The sequence below is a fragment of the Aythya fuligula genome, chromosome 20 (assembly GCF_009819795.1).
Source record: "Aythya fuligula isolate bAytFul2 chromosome 20, bAytFul2.pri, whole genome shotgun sequence".
NCBI lineage: Eukaryota > Metazoa > Chordata > Aves > Anseriformes > Anatidae > Aythya > Aythya fuligula.
Genome location: NC_045578.1, coordinates 11,174,749 through 11,200,520, shown reverse-complemented (window position 1 = coordinate 11,200,520; position 25,772 = coordinate 11,174,749). Strand labels below are relative to the sequence as shown.

At 39.3% G+C, this 25,772-nt stretch overlaps 1 protein-coding gene across 2 annotated transcripts in view; it reads right to left on the bottom strand.

Moving 5' to 3' along the window:
• Positions 1-1,509: 1,509 nt before the first annotated feature.
• PAFAH1B1 (platelet activating factor acetylhydrolase 1b regulatory subunit 1) overlaps positions 1,510-25,772 on the bottom strand; it is a 33,906-nt gene continuing 9,643 nt past the window's right edge. For both annotated transcript variants that reach the window (XM_032201064.1, XM_032201065.1), the window contains exons 2-11: positions 19,147-19,359; positions 17,501-17,585; positions 15,138-15,212; positions 13,948-14,154; positions 12,016-12,184; positions 10,305-10,407; positions 9,321-9,549; positions 7,894-7,995; positions 7,094-7,250; positions 1,510-5,141 (exon numbers count right to left, since the gene is read on the bottom strand). In XM_032201064.1, the coding sequence (XP_032056955.1) occupies positions 5,068-5,141; positions 7,094-7,250; positions 7,894-7,995; positions 9,321-9,549; positions 10,305-10,407; positions 12,016-12,184; positions 13,948-14,154; positions 15,138-15,212; positions 17,501-17,585; positions 19,147-19,178 (1,233 nt within the window). In that variant the 5' untranslated portion in view covers positions 19,179-19,359 and the 3' untranslated portion in view covers positions 1,510-5,067. The remainder of the gene's footprint in view (positions 5,142-7,093; positions 7,251-7,893; positions 7,996-9,320; positions 9,550-10,304; positions 10,408-12,015; positions 12,185-13,947; positions 14,155-15,137; positions 15,213-17,500; positions 17,586-19,146; positions 19,360-25,772) is intronic.

The following is a 25,772-nucleotide window of genomic DNA, read 5'->3' as shown; positions in this document are numbered from 1 at the left end:
ATGTCTGTTAGGCACTTTATTATTAATTTATGCAGCTACATGTAGTGCACCTTTGCCTGGGGCTCTGCATCAAACACCCCGACACACTGTGTTAGGGGCACGGGGGCCAGAGTGCACAGAATTAAATTCAGAGAGATACTGAAACCATCAGCAAGTCTGAAGATGGCATAGAGAAAGCGACCCACTATTTTTATCCTCCCTGCTTGTTTTCCAGACAAAGGGATTTCAGCACTAAGAGGTGGTAGGGTGGCTTTCCTTTATTCTTTCCCCATACCATGGTCAAGGTTACAGCCTTGTCCTTCTACCTCTGAAGAAATGAGCATTTCCATGTTAGTTACTGAGCCATTTATAAACAGCACTCAAGGCAATGAAGGCCAGAGCAGAAGGAAAAAAACTACACACCAAGACACCAACATTGAAATAAAATGTAAGCCCTGCTTCAGTACCTCAGCTCTGCATACACGCACCTCCAACCACACAAGGCTTTTGGTGCCTACGAGAGCAAATAACTCCCACACCGAGATGCTTGGGGGGATTCACCCAGCGTGAACAGCTCCAACGGTACTGAACAGAGGTAGGGAAAAGTGAAAGGTGGTTCTACCAGGCCAACAGTAAATTAAGGTTCAAGGTATGTTAAAAAACCAAAGGCTCACCATCTGACGCTGCGGGAGGACAGCAGGAGGCAGCCGGCTGAAGGAGATGCAGAAAGGCAGCGAGGGCAGCTGGAGATGCTCAGACTCGCCACCACCACCCACAGCTGACCGCTGGCCTCGCTGACACCGCGCTCTGCCACGAAGGGGGAGGCAGGGCCCGCGCCAGCGGCAGCGTGCAAGGGCACCGCGGTGTGCGTGTGCTGCAGGAGGCTGTGCTGACACCCTGACACCTGCAGTACAAGACGTGGGGATTTCTACCCAACAACACCAGTAAATTCTGCTCCAAATACACTTCATCTCAGAAAATCTTACTATGCTGAAAAGTCAGAGCGGCCTCCTAGCGCGGTGCCCACGGCGCACGCCTCCTCCTGCGGGCTGTGCGCTGCGGCGTTAGGGAGCACGAAACCACACGGTACAGCATTAAAAACCTTCAGATCATAGAGGAAACTGGCTTTTTAAGTTTGCATACATTTTAATAAAGTCTCACTTTACCATTTTCATCAACAAAACCTCAGAATAGCCTAAGTGCAACCAACTGCCTTAAAAATGCCTTACGTTTCCTTACTCACATACGACTTGAATTAAAACTAAGTTTAAAGAAAAAGCAGTGTGGAGCAAAACCTGATGGGTGGAACACCAGGATCTTGTTTTCAAAATAGATTTAGTTCTTGCATCCAAGGAAACAAAAACACATCTAGTTTTATATGCATTTAATAGTTTACCAATTGGTACAATAAGATTTTTTTAATATGCAGAAAACATGAATAAATTTTGTTTTACACAGTCTGAGAGCAACAAATCTTACTGTAAAACACAGAGCAGTATTATATACATTCCTTTACTGTTTTTTTGTTTGTTTTTTTTAATTGTGTCATATCTTCAGTTAACTCCTACAGTCTGGGGAACTGTTTTCTCCAATTGCAACCTCTAACATAGTTCTTATGAAAATTTCGTTTGCCTTCATGTCAATGTCAGGATCAACTTCTAAAACTTGAAGATTTTGCTCACTTATCTTCAGAATGAACTTGGGGAAGCCTGAGGGATAGGTAGGACAAGAAAGCAGCTACTTACATGACACAGTGGAAAGATATAAAGGCCAGTTAAATCCAGTTGTGACTTGTAAATCCAACCCAACCTTTCCCACTCCTAATGCATTTATCCCTACCATTTTATGCATGTATTCTTTGCTAGAAGATTCTTGGTATTGACTTTTTAAAAATACACTGGACTTTATGTACAGCTGGACAGCAAATAACTCATTCTAAGTGCGTTTTTCCTTCACTCAACTTAGTATTTTTTTCTTTATACTCAAATCATTAAAAGGATTATCAAGCCACCACTGTCTACAAAAAAAAAAAAGTTTTCCTTTTAAATAGCTTTCATACAAGTCAAAAGCCATTTAAGAGTGATATTATCAGGCAGTTCACATAAAAACAGGAGGAGGCAAACAGGAGAAGCAGGGTACTGACAGTAAGACTGGGCTTGGTGAGTCTATAGCCAAAGCTTTCAAAATACTACAGTGCTCCACAGCCCTTGGACAACTTGCTAGCAACTAGTTTTTTTTTTTTTTTTTTTCTTTTTTTTTCTTTTTAATTAGTGCCCCGGGCACATCATTGGTCACACCATACACAAAAGCAGGACGGTATTTTTTATTTTTTTTAATCTTCTAAAGTGCAAGATGCTATAAAACATCAACTTCCAGATTATGTCTAAACCACAATAAATGTTGCACTTTTTAGAATGCATCTAAGACTTCCTGGGCACATTATGTCAGTGTGGCACTGGAATGTCTGTCTGTTTTTAACCCCCCAAAAAAGTCTGTATTGTCTATTTGGTAACACAGTCTATATAGTTACTTTTTAAAAAACGCCAATTCTAGTACGGAAAGCGACAAAGCAGTGAACCTCTTAAATGCTCTAATAGATTTATTTTGTTATCCAAACCAGTAACCTCATTATTGTACTTGTTATCACAGGAAAGGCACAGGATTAGACAGCTGACAGAAAACGTTGCAAACAGTGAAAAAGTTCAACACAGTGTAATACCAAGGAGCAACACTGCAGGAAACCCTCACAAACCCAACTCCTGTGTTGTGGCTTTCACTTTTTTTGTCTAAACAGGGCTTTAACTTTTGATCCATTTAGGACCATCCCTGAGATTATTCACTGCTTATTAAAGGAGAAGGTTGCAAACTGCATTGCAGAAGTACTTGGCAGGGTGTTTCACACAAGCAATTAGATGCTGCTAACATGACATTAGTTAGTTGTTTGCCCTTGTGTATAGTTGTATGCTACAGGGAAAAAAATGCAGTAGACAATTTCCACTTATTAGGTACCTTTAATTTCTCAGTCATGTTTACGAGTTATGTACATGAGTGTGGTTTTTGTTATACTTAAATAAAGTTTCTAGGTCCTATCAGGAATTAAACGGACTTATTACTTAACAATTGCAGATGCACTGAGGAATTTTAAGATGCACTACTTGTGTATCTGGAATTCTCGAATAGACAAAGAGCAGCAAATTTTTCCAGTCCAAGCAGCTAACAAAGAAAAAAATACTTTATCTGTGCATGCTGAAGTGCAGAAACACACACTAAAAATTACGTAAACCACTGGATTTAAGAAGTTAGCCTGAATCTTCAACTGGCTCAAAAAAAACCCCCCACATCAGAACTCCATTTCCTCCACCCCTTCCCAAAGGCAAGTCTACGCAGGGAAACAACACTGAAATCCATCTCCTCCATGCAGAAGAAAGGATCCTTTTTGTGGGCGACTGTAGGAAATTAACCACTACACCCCTCACCAATTTCTTAGTGTGTACACCCTGTGTCAAGGATTTCTATTTTTAAAAGGGACAGTTTAAAAAGCCATGTATTAAACAAAATGAATAAAAAAGCACAATTTCATCTGTTAAAATATCAGACTGGTACTTCAGTATGTTGGAGATTTTAAAGTGGATTTTTAAAAAGACCTGGTTAGTTCAGTAAGTATTGGAATTCTTAGTTATCTATAATGAAATTTGTCACAAAATGGTGATTAAAACATTAATTTATAGTATTTTCATTCACTGCAGGTCAAAAATCTTTAACTTTAGGGATATGCAAGTTAAAAATAGTATACACCAGACAATGCAAATACTAATAACCAAGTTGGGCTAGTTTTGTTGATATGATTTATTTTTTTGTTTTTAAAAGTTTACTTGATAGGATCATTCCAGCAGATGGACTTTGTTTTGTTGACGGTGTTTTCTTTTTCTTTTAGAAGCCTGTATCAATTTTTATCTGCCATTATAATCTGATCCTCAAGGTATTTAGTGCTTTCTTTAAAGCATTTAAATACTGTATCCCAAGATTTCTCAATACATGAACCACTAAGTTTTTATTCAAGCCACATTGTCTTGTCAAGGTAAATATAACCTCATATTCAAAAGGGTTTCCAAGGAGGCACTAAAGAAAACAAGAACCCTTTGCATACCCCAACCTCCTGCATGTGAATATAAGGGAAGTGTACTTTGATACTGTTGTGTAATAGAAATTGCACATCTCTAACAAACATTGAAAGCAAACAGCAAGTTGTACCATGGCAGTCATTTGGGAGAGTAAGCTCTATTGGAAATTAGATCACTAAGTTCTAGTGGGATGGACAACTCCTCCTGGAAGTTCGTCTAGCATTAAAAAAAAAACAAAACATTTAAACTTAGTTTAACAGCACAGCTTAACCATTGAATGACCAAATAAAAAATAAATACATTTATCACATCAGCTGCTACTAAGATTTGTTGTCTTATTTCAGGTTTACAGTTATATAAATATACCAACCTTGTGTGATAGGAGGCCAAAACAAGTGTATTCTGTTGATTTGGCAAATGTTCCATGACAAATATTCCAAAGTTTAATTAATTTCCATTAATTACATACAAGGTTCAGAAGATTCTGAATTGCAGCCATATTATCTAGTATTCTTAGAGAAGATTTATTAAGCACACTTAAGTGATGTTACATAGATACACATTTCTGAAAGAGCCCTACAAAACTTTTCCCAAATGAGGTCACCAATTCAGGCACCAACAGACAGCAGAAAGAAAAACAGGTATAATTATCCGACATAGAACGACACTGTCAACTATTCAGTTAAGTGCCCTATTTCAATTATCCAACTTCTGCCTTCTTAGGTCTGATGTGACCAATGCCAGCCCATGTTCTTAAACCTATGGTACTTCTAGACAACGTATGTAAATTTACAGTATACAATTTGGATTCACCATGCATGAATACTTTGTGTGTAACATTTAATAAGCTCAATCTACATCCAGAATAATTTACATGAAAGGACAATATTTATTTAAACAGAGCTCAATGGGTAACCATGGTATCTGAGTGCATCCAGAGGAAAAAAGGGGTCAAATGTGAATTCAATCAACGGCACTCCCACACTTTTACTGTTTGATCTACACTTCCAGTAACCACATACGGTGCCGTCTTGTGGAAATCTGTGAGGAAAGAAAAGCGTGTGTTAAGAATGAATGCACTTTAGTATTTCCCTCTCTCACTGAATGCCATTACTTTTTCCCCCAAAATGACACCGTTTCAAAGACTAAATTTCAAAGCTCTGCATATCTGTAGTTTTGAAGGCAAATTCTCTAATGTAAAGTTTTGTGAAGCAAGAAAATCTACTTTCAGTTCCATGGAGCTTCCATGGAAAAGAAATCTGATGAAGTTATAACAGAGGCAAGTTTGAAATACCTCAAGCTGATAAAGTCCTTGAATATTACCAGAAGACATCATCATTTATTTACATTTAAGGTTAGAATCAGAAGTCAAGAAACTTTTACTTTTTGCTGTAGACAGTAGAGCTGATGTTTAAAACAAACGTGCAGTGTTGCTCACGAGATCCCAAAATATGTCATATATACAACCATGTTTTGGACTGGGTGGGTCAGCAGACAGTACTCAGTTTTATCCATGAAGAATCAAAGGGCTGGGGGAAGAGTGGCTGGAAAGCTGCCCACTGGAAAAGGACCTGGGGGTACTGGTTGATAGCTGAATATGAGCCAGCCGTGTGCCCAGGTGGCCAAGAAGGCCAGCGGCGCCCTGGCTTGGATCAGAATCAGCAGGACTAGAGAACTGATTGTTCCCCTGTACTCAGCTCTGGTGAGGCTGCACCTCGAGTACTGTGTTCAGTTTTGGGACCCTCACTACAAGGAGGACATCGAGGCCCTGGAGTGTGCCCAAAGAAGGGCAACAAAGCTGGTGAAGGGTCTAGAGAATAAATCTTCTGAGGAGTGACTGAGGGAGCTGGGGTTGTTTAACTTGGAGAGATGTTTCGGGGGAGACGTTATCACACTCTCCAGTTACCTTACAGCAAGCTATAAGCAAGGTGGGGATTGGTCTCTTCTCCCAAACACAAAGTGAAAGACAAGAGGAATTGGCTTTGAAATGCACCAAGGGATGTTTAGGTTGGATATTTGGAAAAATATTCTTTACTGAAAGGGTTGTGAAGTATTGGAACAGACTGCCCAGGGAAGAAGTTCAGTCACCATCCCCAAAAGTCTTCAAAAACCATGTGCGTGTACTACGTAGTGACATGGTTTAATGGTGGACTTGACAGTGCTAGATTAAAGGATGGACCAGATGATCTTAAGAGATCTTTTCCAACCTAAATGATTCTATGATTCAAAACACCTCATTGTACAGAAAAGGTTCAGCAAATCAACCCACAAACTGAAGCAGACAATTCCAAGGATCTAATGTTAACGCTACTGTTCTTTAACTTTTCTTTAGCCCTTGTTCATCAGCTGTTTTCAATAAATTAAGGGTGAAGTCGAGTAAGAAACTCTGCATCTTGATGAGAACTGCTAGTTTTATTAGAAAACCTTAGTAGCCAATTCCAGGTCCGCTGCTAACCTAGCACACAAAGCTTTAATGAAGAAACTAGAAACCGGCCAAGGAGCACAGAGAAAGAAACAATACAGAAGATTCCAGAGTAAAGCTAGTTTTGTTGAGTGAGGAGTGTTTTTGCTAGGGTAGGGGGGAACTGACATCTATTAAGTTCTGGTAATGCCAAACTAGAATGCCCAGTAATTAAAATTAACATTATTTCCTGACTCTTTTACCTTGTCCCCTGCATTTTTTGTTGTTGGTGAGCATTTGCAACACAGCACTGCCCCAAATCCCTGCACACTCAGCAATGAAGGGTTCCAGAACACCTTGACAGTTAACGTCTTCACCCAACGTGCAACACCGGTAACAGAAGTGCAAAAACTCGTAACACTCTAAATGCCTATCTGTCCTTATATGACTAAGATACATACAGCACAAAACTTCACTGGAATCACAAAATGTAAATGCCTAGCTTGGTACTCAACTTCAGCTGGTAAAGATGTAGAAAAATTTGTATCTCTGGTTCTGAATGTCTCAGTGAGTACTGTGGAACAATACATACCCAAAGAGGTAACAAAGTGTTCGTGCGCATTGAGGGTTTTCATGCATCGTTTGTTCTTGAAGTCCCAGACACGTAGAGTCTTGTCATCAGCACAGCTCAAAATAAACTTTCCCCCAGAATGGAACAGAACGCCACGTACCCAGTTATCATGGCCCACCTTAAGCACAGAGACATTAGTAAGCAGATGCATGTTTTAAGGCTGAATGCTCTACAATTTATGCTATGGCAAACTGAGCAACTCTTTGCTCTGTCCCTGCAAGGAGATCATTTATTTTTCTAAAACCTATAAGAGTTTGAATTTTATCTTCAGTTCCTATTATTACATTTATTATATCAGCACTATCAACAATGTGAGTTCCTGTCCTTGAAAGCAAACAAACAGCGGTTCTCATGTGACCTCCACCGATCCTGCTCCCCACCCCAAGTGCTGACATCCAGGCCAACCTGAACACAGGCTGGAAAACAACAGCCCAGAGCCCACAGGAAGGCGACCACATTGAAAGAATATGACATTCCAAAGAAGACAAAATTCAGCTGATTATCAGCATTTCCACTGGCAAATCAAGCTACTCATTATAACAACTACACCACCACGCTCCCGCATTTATACTACCTATTTTGAAATTCTTAGTATTTCTCAGCAACAAGAGCTGAAATACAGAAGCCATTAAAACTGTCTATTTCCAGTGTGTGCCTTATTACAACAACTTTGTCTTTTTTACAAAAAAAGATAATTCACTACGTTAAAGTTGGAGTTAAGTACACAGCTATCATCACCAGAAAAACACCAATAAACTTACAAGTGTCATAAGGCACATGCCAGTGCTAATGTCCCACATCTTAATGGTCTTGTCTCTGGATCCAGACAGCAGAAAAGGCCCAGGCTTGCCACTCTTCTTAGTCTGCAGAAAATTATGTTTTAAGTTATGGCATATACAGGGGGGAAAGGAGAGGTAGAAAGCAGGTCCTTCGAGTGCTGTTTCTTAGAAAAATTAGATTATATGACAACTTACAACTAATAAACACACAACGCTAAAGCTAGGATTTGCAGGCATTTTGTTGCTAATACTAGGAGAAAAACAAAAAATGAAAGGAATTAATCTGTTGAAAGAATTATATGTCCTGCTCATATACCGAAAATACTTTGAATCCAAACTTGCCTACTGCAAGACATCGAATACAGTGGTAGGTGCGGTTCAAGTGGAGTCACACATCTCCAGACAAACGAGTATGAAGTTCAGACATACCTGTGTGTCCTCATTCTTCATAAAAAGTAATGACGCAAGCTTAAGAGTTTTTGGAGAGTCCCTACTCTGAGCTTATTGCCAATTGCTACCAAGCAAAGTATGAATGAGACTTAATTCTCAGAACATGAAATGCTTCAATTGTGAATGTCATATTAACTTGCTTCTTGCTCAAAGTTAAGTACTGCCATGTGACGTGTATAGCTGATCAGACCAGCAGAGGGCAGTGGAGACACCACTTCAGATAATTATCACTGCAAGAGGAAGTGAACATTCGGAGTTTAGCTTTAATTACTCTTAATTAAAAGATTATAAGAATCTTTTAAGGATGCAAGTAAAATTTGACTGAAATAATCTGTAAGATCTATCAGCAGACAAGTTCCTGCCTTCAGTGTATCTGCTTTTCTCCTGGGGTATTCGGGTTCGTTATGGGCAGGGTAGAAATGTTTGTTCTGTTCATTAAACTAGAAATAAAAGTCAACTCCTTCTACACTTTGTCATCTTTAACAGGAAAATTTTTGCTGACCTTTAGTAAGCCTTTCTTAAAAATTTAATGGCCAAACGAGAGAATATGTATCCACAATCACACGAATGCAGATTTTTTTTTTTAAAGGATGTTTTTTCATATCATTAACTCTGCACACTATTTCTAACTTGCTAGTACTCCCCCTACACATTTCATTTGCCTATGATCCTTACAAATTTCATGTTATGGTAGATAAGCTACCTTCCATGTTTCTTTGTGAAGGTATGTGAACGCTGTTCCACTCTCAACCTCAAAAATAGCCTCTCTAAACTTCACTTTCGTTAGCGCACCTTACTGCTAAAAGCACAAAAGCACTGAACCTATGAAGCCGAGAGGGGGGATTAATGTACACCAAGTATAACCAGCAAAAAGCCTCATATACCTGCTGTACCTGCCAATTATTTTGAGAACAAAGCTTAGTACGTACTTTCATGTTTGTTAGCATTGGAAACGTTACCTCTGATCCCGTAGCTTCTGATATGGTGGAGTATGAGCTCTCAGGAGCCCAGGAAATGCATTCTACCACATGCTCATGTTCTCGGAGCTCAGCTTTGCATTCCTTTGTCGCTACCACCCAAACACGCACTGTCTGGTCATTAGAACAACTGGCAATTAAGGTGCCATCCTGGTTAGGCCGCACCATGCGCACCCATTCTCTGTGACCCGTGAAAGTCTTCACACAGTAACTATTTAAAACAGAGAAACAAAGTAATTAACACTGCAGTAAAACCACTATACATGCCTTTGAAATTTAAGGACACTTGACCTACCCGTAGAAGTTAAGCTAAGCTATTTCAGCACGCATGCCAGTTCTGGCTGATGTACAAGGCCATAACAGTTTATGGTAAGAAGTTCATATGAGAAAGAAGCAACAGTTAAGAACAAGCAAATACTTATTAAGGTAAAAAACAGGAGGCTCGGAGGCTAAAAATAAAATTGACACCCCAGTTTGCATTAAATATGTATTTTAAGAACACAGATTTACAAGTCATTCAGATAGCCTTCACCCACAACCTTGAGCAAATGGATGAATTAAAGAGACTACTGAAGAATGAAATAAGCAATAAGGCTAAGAAAATTTTAAAATTCAAATTCTTTCTCTGTGGCAAGAAAAGTAACAGATTTCACCTCCCTCCTGTCATACTGTTTAAACTTGCAGTTAACCACTACATTTATATTCCTACTTGGCCCCGAGTTAGTGTTACACCTTCATAGCTCCCAGAAAGATAAAGCTGGTTACCTTTAATTAGTGCCTATGAAAGCCCTGTACTTAGAAGATTTGAAGCAGAAACCTTCAGTTTGTATATGAAAAGAGCATAATACCATATCTCAATCAAAAGTCTTTCTGACATTCAAGATGCATGTTGGCCCACTTCCTTTTAGGAAGTGCTTTTTTGTGTGTTTTCTTTAGGTAGTGATGTTCAACTGCAATTGCACTTACCCTGTTTGGACTTCCCACATTTTGATAGTTTTATCCCTTGAGGCAGAGACTATATGATCTCCATTGGGCATGATGGCTACTGAAGAAACGTTATGATCATGACCTAAAAACAAAAAAACCTTTTATTACGTGGTACTGTAATATTGTTTTGACAGAGCATATATGACTTGCTATTCATTTGTCTTGAGCAAGTAGCTACAGCAGCAGCCTTCAGCACGTTTCATGGAATGATCTTTAAATGTAAATTTACGCCACACAGTCCAGCCACTGAGCAACCTTTAGGACTGTTTAAAAAAACAAAATTGTAAGATGTTTTAAAAATAGACATTCACTACTGCAAGCAAAACTTCCTTTGCAACAGTTACAAAGCCTGGCAGTTTAGAAGACAGCTGCTATGCTGACTATATCTGAAATTATCAATTAGGTCTGCTGGTAGTATTCTGATGCACTATGCAGAAGATGTCGCAAAGAGGTCTTCAGGAAGAAAGCATGCCCAACCTCACTGTACGTGCGTAATTCTCGAAGACTGAATGTGTCCATAATCTGGTATTAGATATTAGTAAGATACCATACTGCACTGATTCAAGAGCCAAGTAAGAACCAGTTGTACATCCATGATAGCAACTTTACTACTGTAGAGACTGCTGGACTTGAACTACAAAGCAGCTACATTGGTAATCAAGTATCTGAAGTTCTAAAGTGTTAGAGAATACCAATTTCAGTGCATGTACTATACAATTTCCCCTTGAAAATATAATTTATTTCATTTTACTTGAAATTGACCTTAAGGAATGTAACTGGCAACACACATTGAACTATTTCACCCACACTCACATTGTAACATCCAGTTCATCAAATTATACCTGCTGCATGTGTGTTCATATAGAGATGCTTAAAGACTTAAAAAAAAAAAAAACAAAACTGAAACACCACTTTATTTTCTCACCACCACCCAGCTGTGTATCATGTTCCACTGCAACATCTGTTCTTTCTCTACAGTAGTGTTCCATGGTGTTTGAAGAACTGTACGCACAAAAGTCAACAGCTTTCTGTTTTTCTTTGGTGTGTGTTTACTCTTATAAAGTCTCAAACATTCTTTATTCCTACTCACCACTTCTACAAGATGGCATTAAAAGCATATGAGACAAGCAGCAGTATAAAACTGCTTTTATATCAAGACTATAAAATGAGGAGTTACTGCCAATACCTGGATCTATGTTGTGGTTGCTTTACTTTCCCATTTTTTCCCCATGTTTTTTGAGACTAATGCACTAGGCACATTCATTTGAAATCAGACAAATATGAAGCAAAAGACTGCACAGTACATACAGAACACTTTTCACCTTAACTGTTTCCTTCCTGAATCAGCACGTTAGGGAATCAGTAGACAAAGATAACAAAAACTGTATCTTCAAATCAGTAGAGAGTTATCTAGTAAACATTTAATTTTCATAACTAAGCTGCTCTGCCATTTCAATATTGTTATGGGGAGTTACCCACAGCATCACATATAGCAGATTTGAGATGCTAGTTCATTCCATAGACACTGACCATATACTTCATTTACAGAGCACTCGAAGCATTATAACATCCCCTTCTTTCTTTTGGACAATACTGTGGTTTATATCCTCTTTCCACATCAGCAGTTTTCCTGGATCAAGAGAATCTCTTCACTTCACAGATTGCTAAATGAGTTCCCTTTATACCTTACCATGCATAGTTCTGATGCACTCAAAGCCCTGGAAATCCCATAGCTTAATGGTCATATCAGCAGAACAGGAGGCCAATAGTTTGCCAGTGTGGTCAAAGGAAATATCTTGCACAGAGTCTGTATGCCCCTTAAGGGTTCGTTCAAAGTCTCCTGTCTCATAATCCCACACCTGACAAGTGAACAGAAAATCTGTTAGCAGCAACCTATTACTCATTGTAATCTCCAGTCTTACATTTGCACTTTGCAAGCTAGTCTGGCACCTTATTCAATAATTAACTGAGCAAGAGACAAAGAAAGACAAACCAATAAAAGCTTAATAACATCAAAAAAAACGAGTGTTGTTTTAATTATTGTTACCTATAGATCTATTCCTTTCTATATTATTTCCTTAACTCTAGTGACACAGCCTGTTTCTAATTGGTGCAGAAAGCACCTTCTTTAACAATTCCCCCCTCCTTTTTCTTGTCTTTACTGTGGCTCCAGAACTAAACAGCTAGCATTCTGTCTAAAAGAAGAACAACATTTAGAATGTAGTGGTTCAGTGATAATCCAAACCACTCTTAGGAGTTTGATTTATACACATTAGCTAGATCACAGAATTTGTCAGAGATTAAACAGATGTTTGCAGAGCTAGTAACTGGAAGATACCATTCTCACCTCCTAATTAAGTCAGTCTTCTATCACCTAACCTTAAACAAAGCCTTTGAAACAGAACAAGCTCCTACAGATTTTATTGTGGGGTCTCTCTCAATCACAAAATTAAGACATTTAATTTTAAATTGTACTCTAAATGAAACAAAAGAAAACAAAAAACACCCAACAGCAAAAGAATCCATCATCCCCAATAGATGTCAATCACTGGGAATGCAACAGAGTCAAAAATCACGCTATGCAGCTTGGTTTCCAGCACAAACAAATTCATCCACTCTATCCATGAGAAGGAATAAAGAATAACCAAAGCTAGTTAGGCTCCTGCATAACATGTAACAAACGCAGAGCTGTCACTGTTTCAGTTGCCCAGTCTGCTTGAAGAACAAAAGACCAGTTTTTGATGCTCAAGCCTGTCACAGAAACAAGAATGAGTTAAAAGTTTCTCATGAACTAGATCTGACAGGTGTTTTAATCTTCTCCAATAGGTAGCCACTATTAGAAAAACTTGTATTTTTAAGCACATTATTTAATATTCTGCTGAACCTTTTTCAGAACAGCACTTTTCCAAATAATGCTCAAAACAGCACAGATGGCAGCAATGAGAAATATCCTTTATCTGGCAATTTGTCTTAAACAGTGACATTCAAAGAAAAACAAAACGCATAATTTTGTCCTTAGAGGATGTTAAAATGAGAAGCTACTTGCCTACTATAACAAATTTGTTTGTGTCACTGTACATTGCAATAAACGTCTAACATTTAGAGTTACTGAAAGTCTCTCCTGAAAGTCATGGGGAATTCATGGGACTTGCATGTCCCACTTAAAAATAAGTGGGAAGAAACATTTTTCAGTTAAGAACACATCTGTGTAACCACTAACTTAGCTTTAAAAATAATTTCTTCAGATGACTCGAGGCAATCCTTCCTCCCCCCCCCCCCGTCACATCTCTATACACTCTGTATGACACTCCTTCTCACTGAGCAGTCAAACTGCATTCTTCCTTCACCAACCATTTATTTTTCCAGTCCCTAAATCCACATTAGCTTATTATTTCTTCACAAGTCAAAGGAAAGTCTTCTTGAGTTGAAGATTGCAGATATTAACAGGACCAGCATAAAACTGTGATTTGTAGGTTACACATGGAATCATATCCGAAAGATGCTAAAGCAGAATCTGAAACAATCTTTCATTGGTACAAAACATGTTCACCCTGAAATACTGATGTTACGTGTTATTCATCCTCAGACCTCCTTATTTTAATTTTATGTAGCAAGCACATACCTTTATTGTGGCATCCTCTGAAGCAGAGACCATAACACTGAAAACTGGATGGAAAATTACTCGAGTGACAGGACTCCTGTGTCCACTCAACGCATACTTCTCTGGAGGACGAGGAATCCACTCTTTAGGGTCTCGTTTTTGACCAAGAGGTCCACCTGATGTAAATTCTTCCTTAGCTTCATTCAGCTTTGATTCTAATTCCATTACCTATGTTTATGGGTTTTAAAGAGACCATTTATTTCTACTCTTACACCAAGATCTAAATCAGCTATAGTGATACCCCAAACACCAACTGGCTCCCAAATCCACAGAAAAGCAAAAATCCACACCAATTACCAACACTCAATAGCATTGATATTTCTAAAAAATTCAGACCTACATCAACCACTAATTCCCTTCTCACTTTCACAAGAAAAGTTCTGTCAAATAACATTCATCCAAATACTGTACAAAGTTGCACTAGCAAATAACTCAAAGGTTTTTTTTCTTTATTAATTTTGACGAATGATCGAAGGAAGTTGTAAGCAAAAGGGATCTGACTACTGCAATAATTTTTTGTATTCTTGAGGTGGCACATGTTAGTCAACAGCAGAGAAACTGAAGGTGTAATAACATCCTCGTTATATTAACCTCTAGGATAGATAGGCCTTTATTGTTAGTACACTGATTTTTAAGGCTTTTAATACTCTCTAAACCCACTGAAGCATTACTAAAAAGAGTTTTGTACTGTCCATTTGCAAAAGAGTCACTTGCTCTAATGCACTGGAGTTAATGGTATCTCCCCTTTAATGTAACAGCCCAAAACCCCAGCAGCATAGGTTTTTACCTTCTTTCTAAACCAGTTAAGCTGTCTGGAGACAGCTATTCAATCTTTCTATTCACAAATTGCCTTAAGGCACCTTTTTCCTTTCCAGCTTCAGAAATTGTACATACAATCCATAAACTGAAGTCAAGAAATGTTTATAAATAGGCCGTGAGGATGTTTTTACTAGTACTAAGATGGACAAAACATTTTCTACAACACTGAATTAGTTGTTTGCCCCTACACAAGTCATCCAAATTAATTTTTGAAGTGTTTTCTAAACTCCATGCTTGTCTGAGAAGGAAAACATGTAACACTGTTTAGTGACGAGTGTTTGCTTTTAATTACAACTTTTTTATACAAGTAAATTTATCAGACATCTACTTACCTTCTTTTGTAATCTTATAACTGAGGTCCATTTCTTTTCCAGAAGTCCGGCGTACTTCTTATCTAACTCTTCATTCTAGGGGGGAGGAGTGTTTAAGTAAACAAACTCTAGGTCCAAAGCCTCTAGAGTTATTTCTTCAAAAGTAACAAACAGGTCATTTTAACAAAAATCTCTTCACCACAGAAAAAGAAATTGGAGCAAATTAAAAATACAGCAGCAACAGAGATTAACGATGCAAGATCCTGCAAATAAAATCTAGAAACTAGAAATAATCTTCATTACTTGAAAGCTTTTTATTTTTAAGTGTTATGCAATTCTGCGTAAGTTGTGTCCTGTTTTATTACAGGTTTTCCCTTCTCCTGCCCCAGCTAACCCTCATAAAAACAACAGTATATAGCACACATTGACTGCAAGGGCTGAGGCATACAGGACTGGTAATTAGCTTCTAAAAGACAATCTTCTTTTCACATCCACCAACTAGAGCGTTATGAGCTAATGAACTCTTACCTACAACCATTAAGACCGTGTTAGCAGCACTACTTGTTAGCACAATGCATTTTATTTCTCACAGAAACACACCGTGAGCGGCAACCAGCTGCCAGAGCAGGGTTACGTATATTCCATCTCACTTGAAAACCATTTATCTCAAACTAATTCTGAACTTTTTTGAAGACTTAATCATAGTTAACCTCAAATAACCACCATAACATTGCACTGTTTCGTGCCAAAATCTCAAAGACAAGCTTGAACTTCTCCCAGCACCTTTACCTTTGTACCTGCAGCATACAGCTGACTACTGAACCTGCTCAACAGAACAACCCCTCTGATACTGGAAAAATCAACACTGATTTTGTAACTCTAATGAAATTCTAATGATGGATAATTTTCTTCCTCTAAGTATTTTTCTTCTTTGGGCTCTAGGGAATAACTGGGGAGCTACAACGAACAACTGATGTTATTGCAAAAGCAAGAGGACTACTATATTTTTTTCCCCCTCTCACCTGTTAACACAAGGAAAAAAGCAACACAAAAACAAGCAGCATCAGAAGCACACAATAGTGTGTGAAATGCTGCACAGCTTCTTCATTCTACATACAAAGTGAAAATCTCATACCAGAATAATTATATTTTTTGTCATTTTATAATCCCACCTAATTCAGATTTTTCATGTAAGAAAGTCATACGGAACTTCTAGTAACTGCATTTTCTATTTCCCTCAAGACAATCCAGCCTATTTAGATCACCTTTTTAACTTTTGGGAAGAGAAAACTTAATTAGGTTGATAGATAGAGCAGATAAGGGAATGGTATTAGGATTTTCAATTATAACTACGGTATTCCAATTTGTAATTTCTACTTGTTTATTAGATACTAGAAGCAGACTGAAGAAATTAATTTATACTTCAACCAAGCATTTGGGAAAAAGAACAACACAATAATTATAATAGAGAGTAGGCAAGAATTTATCAGAAGTCATCTCATAGAGGTTTACTCCAGAGAAACAAACTCAAACGAAAAGCACAGCTCTAATAAATGACAACCTAAAAATCATACCAAGGAAGAATCATCTGTTACAAAGGCAAACCAACAGAATTAAGTTGCATGAAATGACTGGTCCGTGTCAATAGCATCCATACAGCCTGACAAAGTGAACTGTGTACCAGAGCTGACCACCTTCTAGGAACTGTTTAGATCTGCCCTCCTAGTACACCGTTAACCAACTAGTACCCAGCAGTCCCAGGCAGTGATTTAACTACTGACCATCACAAAATGGAGCTCCACCATGTGCTCTGTCTGATAAATACAAAAGACAAAAGCAATCCTGTCTTCCTATTTCTAAAACATGACCATGAAAAATCAGCTTCCAAAGTTGCAATCTTATACCATTTCAAGTCTGGTGACAAGAGAACAGTCTTCAGTTTGATTAGTTTGTACTGCAGGAAGTTTACGCTTTTATGCAGAATTCCATGATAAGAATAAGCACAGTTAAGGAAATGAGTTAGTTACAGGGAGGGGAGGAGGGATGTACACAACAGCAGGAAACAAATCAAACGTGAAAACAAAATGCATTCCTCCGATCATTGCGAACAAAATAGGTGATCTCAAAAGGTCCTTTCCAAGCTGAACAGACTCCAAAGCTCCCTGCTCAAAGCAAGGTCACCTTGAACAATCGCTCAGGACCACATCCAATGATTATTTTTTGATTTTATGTTAAGACAATAAGCTGTATGAGTATCACCTCCAGTTCTGATTGCATGAGCTAACAGGTAGATAAAGCATGCGCACATTCAGAATAGACACAAATGCTTCAAGATTACAAAATCTTTACTTAGAATATAGATGAATAATTTTGTTTGAACTCACCACATCTAACTCAGCTTCCTTTTTAAAAACTGAATAAGCCTCTTCATAGCCATTAGAACGAAGGTAATCTGCTATCGCTCGATTTCTAAAAAAATAAAACCAGTAACAGTATCTTTAGCTATAGTTCTGGATAAGAGTGCAAGGATTGGTTCAATTTTTTTTTTTTTTATCATGACAAAAGCACAGTCAACATGTCTTCAGTGCAGTACATTATATAGAATTCTAAGGCTTGTTAAAAACCCAAGCAAATTTCTAGAATACATTCGGTAAACATTTTGCTTCAAGATGTAAACAGCAATACACTTATCTCTTAGAATGTATTTCTTATTTTAGGTTTGATGAAGGTGTTGGTTTTTTCTTTTATATTACCAAACACTGGAGTTACTTATCAATCTGTATTGCATATAAAACCTAAAGCAGATACAAAAAAGATGACCATAACTTTGTAGCTTTATCATTGAAAAGAAAACTGTTCAGAAGAATAGTTTACAGTACTTGAGAGTGCTCACAAAATTTTGCTTCAGTTAAACTCGAATAAAACGAAAATTCTTCCTGTGGCTTTAATCACGTTCTTCCTTCCTATTTGTTCAGTCTCTCCTCAGACACAACTCTACAATTCTACATTCTAGCAGAAATTCCAAATTTCTCCCCATAAACCAAGTATGAGGAAATGTATTGCCTTCCTTTCTGGAGCTAATCATGGTCTCTGCTCATTCCCTATTTTTATTCATAGGGTTCATTACTTCCATCTCCCCATTAACGTATGTAGCCTTTGAAGTTTTGCATAAAACTTCACAGAATTCCTAAAAAATTATCACGTTGAATGTGTGAAAACACCAGAACTTATCCAAATCCAGTGAACAGTTGTGAAAATCAAAAGTTGAAGAGAGCTTCTAACTCTAATTTAAGAAGCTTTATTAAGAAGTACAGCTCACCTAGGACAAGAGTCACAGAAGCTAAGTGATAGCAGTTCCATACTTTTACAAAAGAAAACAAACCCAACCCACGATCTCTAAGTAAATCTATGGAAGTGCATAGCATGCAAGACATTCCCATTCTGACCCCGCTACCCACCACCTGCTCGATCGTGATTTATTAAGCAAACTAAAGCATGGAATTTGACAGCTTATTCCTAGCCTTAAAATCTGGAAAGAATTCCATGTTCAATTGAATTAGTTTAGTTTAGTTATTTATTTATTTTTAATTATTCCCTTATTTTAAACACCTCATAAGCAAAGATAGATTGTAATCACAGTGCAGCACATTCTCATTAGGTCCTTGTCTTCATTAAGGAATAAAAACCCAAAATGTCATAATTTACTGAGGATAAAAGTAGAATTCACAAATCAGTCTGGAACAAATATTGTAATGCATTTATTATAACCCTTTAATAATTTTGTGACTGAAGTTGAAACAAAAGAGCAGATAATAAATTACAACAAAAATTAAGAATCTATTTTTGATGCCATTTCCCATCTCTATGACCAAATGCTTGAGCTTGTATAGTAAGAGCACAGAGATCAAAACCATAGTACATGGTACTTGATCAGACCGTGAGCAAAGCCATTCTGTAAAATACAGATGGAAACAAAAGTTTATTCCTAAAGCTTAATGAGACACAAACTTAAAAAATAACTGCAGCTTACAGTTCATCTCGTTGCCTTTGTGACAGCACCATTGTGGCTGTGATGTCAGGTTAACGTGATTCAGCAGTGGCTGCCTCCTCAGGATCTAAAGTCTTAGGAACCCTGGATCCACAATTCAGTCTGCCACAGAGTGGCTTAAACCAGAAATATTACTCCAGATGTGAAATCCGATAGGAAAACCCAGAGGCATTCAACACAGAAGATTCAATCCATCTAGAAGGAAGAGAAAGAGATACTGTTAATTTCATTTAAATAAGCATTCAGTCACTCTGGGCCGATGAGAAGATGCACCCAGATCACAACACACTGGACAGAGTAAACTGACTGAATTTTTAAATGCCCTTTTATTTTGCTACTCTGAATTATGCCCTTATCGCACATTTGCGATCTCGATTGAGTAGCCTGGAAAGTCTTGCACCCTTTCTTCATTCCTCTTCTTGCTACCGTTGTTCCCTCAAGACACGGGGAGCTGAAGACACCTCCAGACACAGCCCACTCCTAGGTTACAGGAGTGCAATGCAAAGAACTCAGCCCTACCTTACACAACCTACTTTTTGCGCTCACTGCCCCTATCAAAGATCCCCAAAGATCCCGCTCCAGGCCACAGCCAGCACCACGCACCCGCAGCTGGCTCCTGCAGCCCACTGCTGGCGTTGCACTGGGCAGCTCCCTAGGATTTACCCGGTGTCTTTGCAGACTCTGGCTGTAACTCAGCAGACGAACTTGACAGGTCGGTTAGTTCCCAAGAACGCTGTTCTAAGAAGAGTTTTTGCCGTCTTTTTAATCACATGTTAATCGAGCTTAGCTTATACACACACACAATTATTTATATAAATACAATCTAGTCCAGGTTTGGAGCACAGCAATTTTTTAAACAGATCTTCAATCTTAACAGAGCAGCACTAATTCCATGGCCCAGAGTTGAGTCTGTCAGAAATGGTGCCCTTCTCAAACGACTGATTCCCCCCATCATACAGTATCTTCTGATTCGGTGATGAATTTACTCCTGACACGAACAATTACTAGTAGCTAACTATTCTTAGCGTGCAGACTACTTCAACTTGCCTGTTTTAATCTTAGTCAAGAACGTAGCATTAAAATCATTTTAGCAGCTTTGCTTTTTGATTTCTGCATTGCAGGTACCCTTTTGTAAGGAGCACGATTACGAGAAATGCTGAAGTTGGCATTTTTGCGTGCTGGTCAAGAATCTGTATATACAGTCATTTACTGAAGCCGTTAAGTTTCACCGAGCAGCTTTTAGCAATGAGATAACGCTATCACGACAGTACAACAAAGACTTCAGGAAATATTGGTTAGGCTTCTACCTAACCACCCTCAGAAAACCCGCTCCCACTGCCTCTCCCCTACTGTTTTTCCACTAGACATACAAGTAAGAGGGCTGTTGTACACAAAAGCCTTTCTTGTATTAAAATGTTAAAGGAAATGCTAAGCTAATATCATTATCATCTGCTTATCCATCACAGGAGACCAAGAGTTGGTTTCTAAACCTATCCAGGCTCTGCTGTCTGCTTCCAAGTGGCAGCTGCCTGTACTTCCCTTGCTGGTGGGATTCCCGCATCACCCGCTGTCCACCCTAATAGTGCACTGCAAGCTGTTCAGGGAAGGAGCACTCTGAACAGGCAAGACATTTAATTGGTTTGACCTCTTCCCTAACAGCTCTTTCCGAAACAATTCGGTTGAAAGCCAATAGCACAGGTTCCATCCTTTCAGATACCAGAAGCAAACATTTCATTTTTTCTTGTCCCACATCTTGCTTCCTGACAGGTAAGGTGGCAACTGGTTTTCCATAGATGCATCTTTTTCACTACAAGGTAGGAGCAGAGCACACAGATTCATGGAAATTTAGCTAAGATATACAAAAAACAATACACAAATGATCAGAAGAAGTGCCCTCTAGAGGGCAATGGTGCTATAAATTTAAGTACTGAAAAAAGAGGCTTATAATGGCTGAATCCCTGTAGTTCAGCATGAGCATAGCAACTCTTTGATAACACTGAGAAAGCCAGAATGAGGCACGCTTCTGTACAGAGGCACTGTTTGAAGCACTGAGCAGCAGAGCACAAACATGAACATCCAAAAATCGCTTGCAGTACTACACACAGCAGGAAAAGCAAAGGGTGTTTTCTGTATTATGAACCACCTCCAACCAGCAAACGCCTTGCACACCCCACATTGGTGCAATAACCCCACGAAAAATGATACCCCAAGATTTCGTTTTGTCATTGCATCTAGCAGATGCAACAATAATTCATGCCCACAACCAACAGCAACTAGGTTTACAAGGTGCTCCTTGACATACCATCTAAAGGAATTCTGCCCCAAACAGAAAGGAACCCTAAACTTCTCCTGCTATATCCCCAACAGCGATACTTTGTTGGCTTAAAGCTGAACTGCAACAGGGCTTTACCTGCTTCCATAGCTGCCTTATGAAACGTTTGTCATTTGACTAGGATTGTAGCACTGCAGTAGTGAAAAGGAAGTCACGTGGCAGTTAATGTAAATGTACATTAACACATGCAAAACCCTTTCATGAGAAGTAATTCCAAACTCCGGTATTCCATGACATACAGCAGCGCACCCTAGCCACAAGTTTGCCAAAGTAACAGTCAAAGGTAAAATAAGAGATTGTTTGTGTCAAACTGAGTTTCACTACCAGCCTGGGGCAAATGACTGAATCGCCTCCACCCACCATGTTTATCCTGCAGCTTACAAATAATGGCTACTTAATCTGCTAAAGCCTTAGAAGCCAGAGGATGCCCTGAATGCAGCATTAATACATTTTCTTCAGACCAAGTCACTGATGGTGAATCACAGCACTTCTCTGCAAATATAAGCCTAAAGAAAAAATGAATTAAAAGCTGTAAGTGCTATGAATGTGGTAAGTATTTAGCAAGCAATGAGTCTTCGAACCTTTTTGTCTAAAGCCAAGTTGCACAGCTAGCAGTTACAGGGGAAGCAATTCTTATCTGGCCTAGCTGGTAGTCAACAGGCACTGACAATAAACAACAGTTATTTCTCAACTGCTTTTGAAATATTGCCCGTGTAAAATAGGAAAGCGAGCAGAGATTATGGGACACGTTTACTTCAATGGATGGACAAGGTTGGGGCAGGGTGCGACTGAGCTGGGAGCAGCTGAAGCCCACCTTAGTCTATCCCGCCCAAAACCGGGGCTCATTTAACCAGTGATCGTGCCTTCTTCCAGCATCTTCCAACACTACTCACAGACCCTACAGAAACCTTCCCCCTCTCGTGGAGTTCAGCGTTAGAACTTGCCCATCGCACTGTGCTGAGAACAAACATCGAGGCCTCACCACAAGGCTGCTCCGGAGCAGTCCCACGTACTCAAGCTCCAGACTTCACGTACAAGCAGACGATGGTGCAGACACCCGCAAGCACTAGAAGGACACGAGGACACAGATCGCCCTTGTTTGATTACAAGTTACTGCTGTGACGTCAACACGTCCATTTTATACACAACAGAGAGCAGATGAGCGTTGTCCACGTGCACTGCCTTCTTGCTTAGCTAGCGAGGGCTGTGACATACAAAGCTCAGGGGAGCAAGACTAACCAGTCCTCCTCCACTGCCTATCGAGGTTTATAGGCACCGCGGCATTACACACACACCTGCAAACAGCCTTAGGAACCAGAGGAAGCAAGTGTTCAACTGGGAGAACCCTTGGGAAAAACACCTATGCATTACCCCTTGTCTGACATCTGTGATTTTTAGTATCAATAATTTACTGTGAATAAGGTGGTGTCGACACAGAAACAGGTCTTTTTTTGAAAAAGATGAGTTTTAAATTTGTTCTGTATTAAGTACAGTAAAGAAAGAAATGATTGAGCCTAAACAGAGCCATTCATGGAGTAATAACTACTAATAAAATGCAAAACAGGATGCACCTCCTTTTAACAGCCCCACCTGTATTGCAAAAAAGTTCTAGCTTCTAACTTATGGACATTTCGATTTCATGATTCCATACTGATAGTCAGCATACATGAACACTGAGAAGCAACCTTCTGAAGATGTACAACCTTGCAAAAAACGTGAGCTACAAGTATTTTCAGCTAGATCAGTTGTCTTTATAACCACTTTAAAGTTAGGAGCTAGACCCAGCCAAACCCATAACACCGGAACAGGAATGACATCAAATGTTTGCCTTTTACTCCTCCTAGGAGCACCCTTCTCTTTTCTGGAACGTACAGGTACCTGGCAGGGAAAGAAACGCAGACATTACCCACTGAAATGTAAGTAGGCTATGTCTTTATGAAAGCTCACAACACAAACCAAGCAAAAACTGCACATTACATCCTGCTCAGCTCCATTAGCAGTAGCGTATCCTCAGCAGACAGCTCCATCTTGTTTCAACTACTGACATTTCAATAAAGATCACCTTTTATACTAAGGAAAAGACTCACAGGAACGTCTGAACAATACAGATAGAAGACCTAATTCAATCCTTAAGTGCTACAGGACTGAAGAGTGGCACACTGAAGCACAACCCTTCAAAAACCAGAGAAAAGAGCCAACTGTCATCCCAGGTCAGAAATGTTTCCCTACATGAGTTTATCAATAGTTGTATTTATATATTTTTTTTTTTTTTTGAAAGAGCAACAAATTTGGAAGAAAAACCTGAAAAGCAGAAGCCCTCCTTGTAAGAGAACATGGAACCAGCACAGCAGAGGTTCTTTGTTCTCATTAAAAACAAGTGGAAGACCCTCTGCTTCTGCACATTGAAGAATCACCTCCCATTTCCCTGTATCAATTAGCATCCAGAGATCCCTCAGCTCCAGCACCTGCAGCCTTTGCTGGAGCCCACTGCGCTGCCCCAAGACTCACCCAGGAGGCCCAAGGCACACCTTTCCTCCTGCTGAAAGTGCTGAGGCTGAGACTCTGCCTGACACGCATTTAGAGAGGGGCCCACCCTGAAGGTGACTGGAGGCACACCTTGTGCAACTGGGCAGCGCCAGGCACTGACTCCGAGTCTGCTTCAGGTGCGGATTGAACTCGAAGATCTGGGATCGAGCAGGAACCACTCTGCTCCTAGGAGTGACTGATACATCCAATAGTCCTGGTACTGATTATACCAGCATGGCTCAAGCATTTCCTAGATTACTGGAAAACTGCAAGAACTTAACAAGACAGACCTGCTAAGCACTCCTAAAACGCACCAGTAGCAGGATGAAGCAGGTTCAGCAACACTCGTCAGCCCTCTGAGAGGGGTGCGCAGCAGGGAGTCAGAGCACAGCACCAAACAGACAGAGTCAACGCAACGAAGCAGAAACAAGTCACTTCCAGGCAAGGGATCCTCCCAATTCCCCTCACCTCATGATACACCCTGCCAACAAAGAGTAAGTCACCGTTCATGGTACTTCTATGACAGTGTTTATTCTTGCTTTAGAAGATACTCAGATATATTTGGAGAACACCTATGGAAAATAATAATTGAGAAAAAGACTGTGGAAAAAAAAATAAGAAATTAACCCTTGAGTTTTATAATCTTAACTTGCCAAAAATCGTCATTTGCCTAACCTAGCATCAAGCAAGAGCAAAGTTATTGCAATTAAGATTCCTACAACTGCCCATTCTGTACTCCTAAAAATCAAATTAGAGTCTGTAAATTACTTCCAACAAATCCTTACATTTTTGCTTATCGAAGTACACTGGATGCTAAACAGAACTAAGATTTGTTTTGAATATACGTGCCTGATAAAGATGCCGTGCCCTGGATTTGGCATATTCAGCTTTGACCTACTTCAAGCTGATCGCCCACTTTACAAAGCCACAAAAACTAAACAGAAGCACTGAAGCATGCTTTAAGACAGATTGCTTTTATTTATTTTTTTTATTTTTTTATTATTTTTTCTAAATCAAAACAAACCTGTCACCTTAGTTTTATCTATTGAAAGTGTCTCTGGTCTTAGCCCCTGACTTACTGCTTGCTGCTATTAATTACTGCACAGATACCCCAGCTCAAACTAAACTGATCTCCCACATATTTTAGGGAAGGTGAAAGTTGCCTTATTTTTCTGTTTCATCTAAACCATTTGTTTTGTTATTACAACTTTGTTTAGCAACAGTAATAATTCAGTGTTACATCTTTGATCTGAAGGTTTTATCTCTACATAGTAGGGCCCCATTCAACTCTTCCAACGCATTTATTGATTGTACTACGACAAAACTGGAGCTGCAAATACAGAGGTCAAAGAGACCATCAGTGACTTGTTATTAACTCATGGTGTAAATTACATCCTCACTAGGATGCTGCATTGGTCCCTGCAAGGTGTTAGTTTGGTCAGGGATTTAGCATCCCAGCAAGACTGAAAGCTTTTTTCCTCTCGGCTGCGTTGCCTGAAGGGTGGCCCCAGACGAGAACTGCGCTCACCCGCAGCAGCTGCCAGCCTGCAGCCCCCCAGCCTGGGGGCTCCTCCACAACCCTGTCACAAGCCAGGTGTTTCACATCTAGTTCCTGGGAAGTCCTTCCACATTCAAGCGTTTTCACAAATGTAGCACAAGATACATTCGTGTGCAGATACCAAACAGTGGAACTGCAACCGACCTTATCATCTTCCTTAGTATTTCATTAGCAAGATCAGTTCAAAGTTCT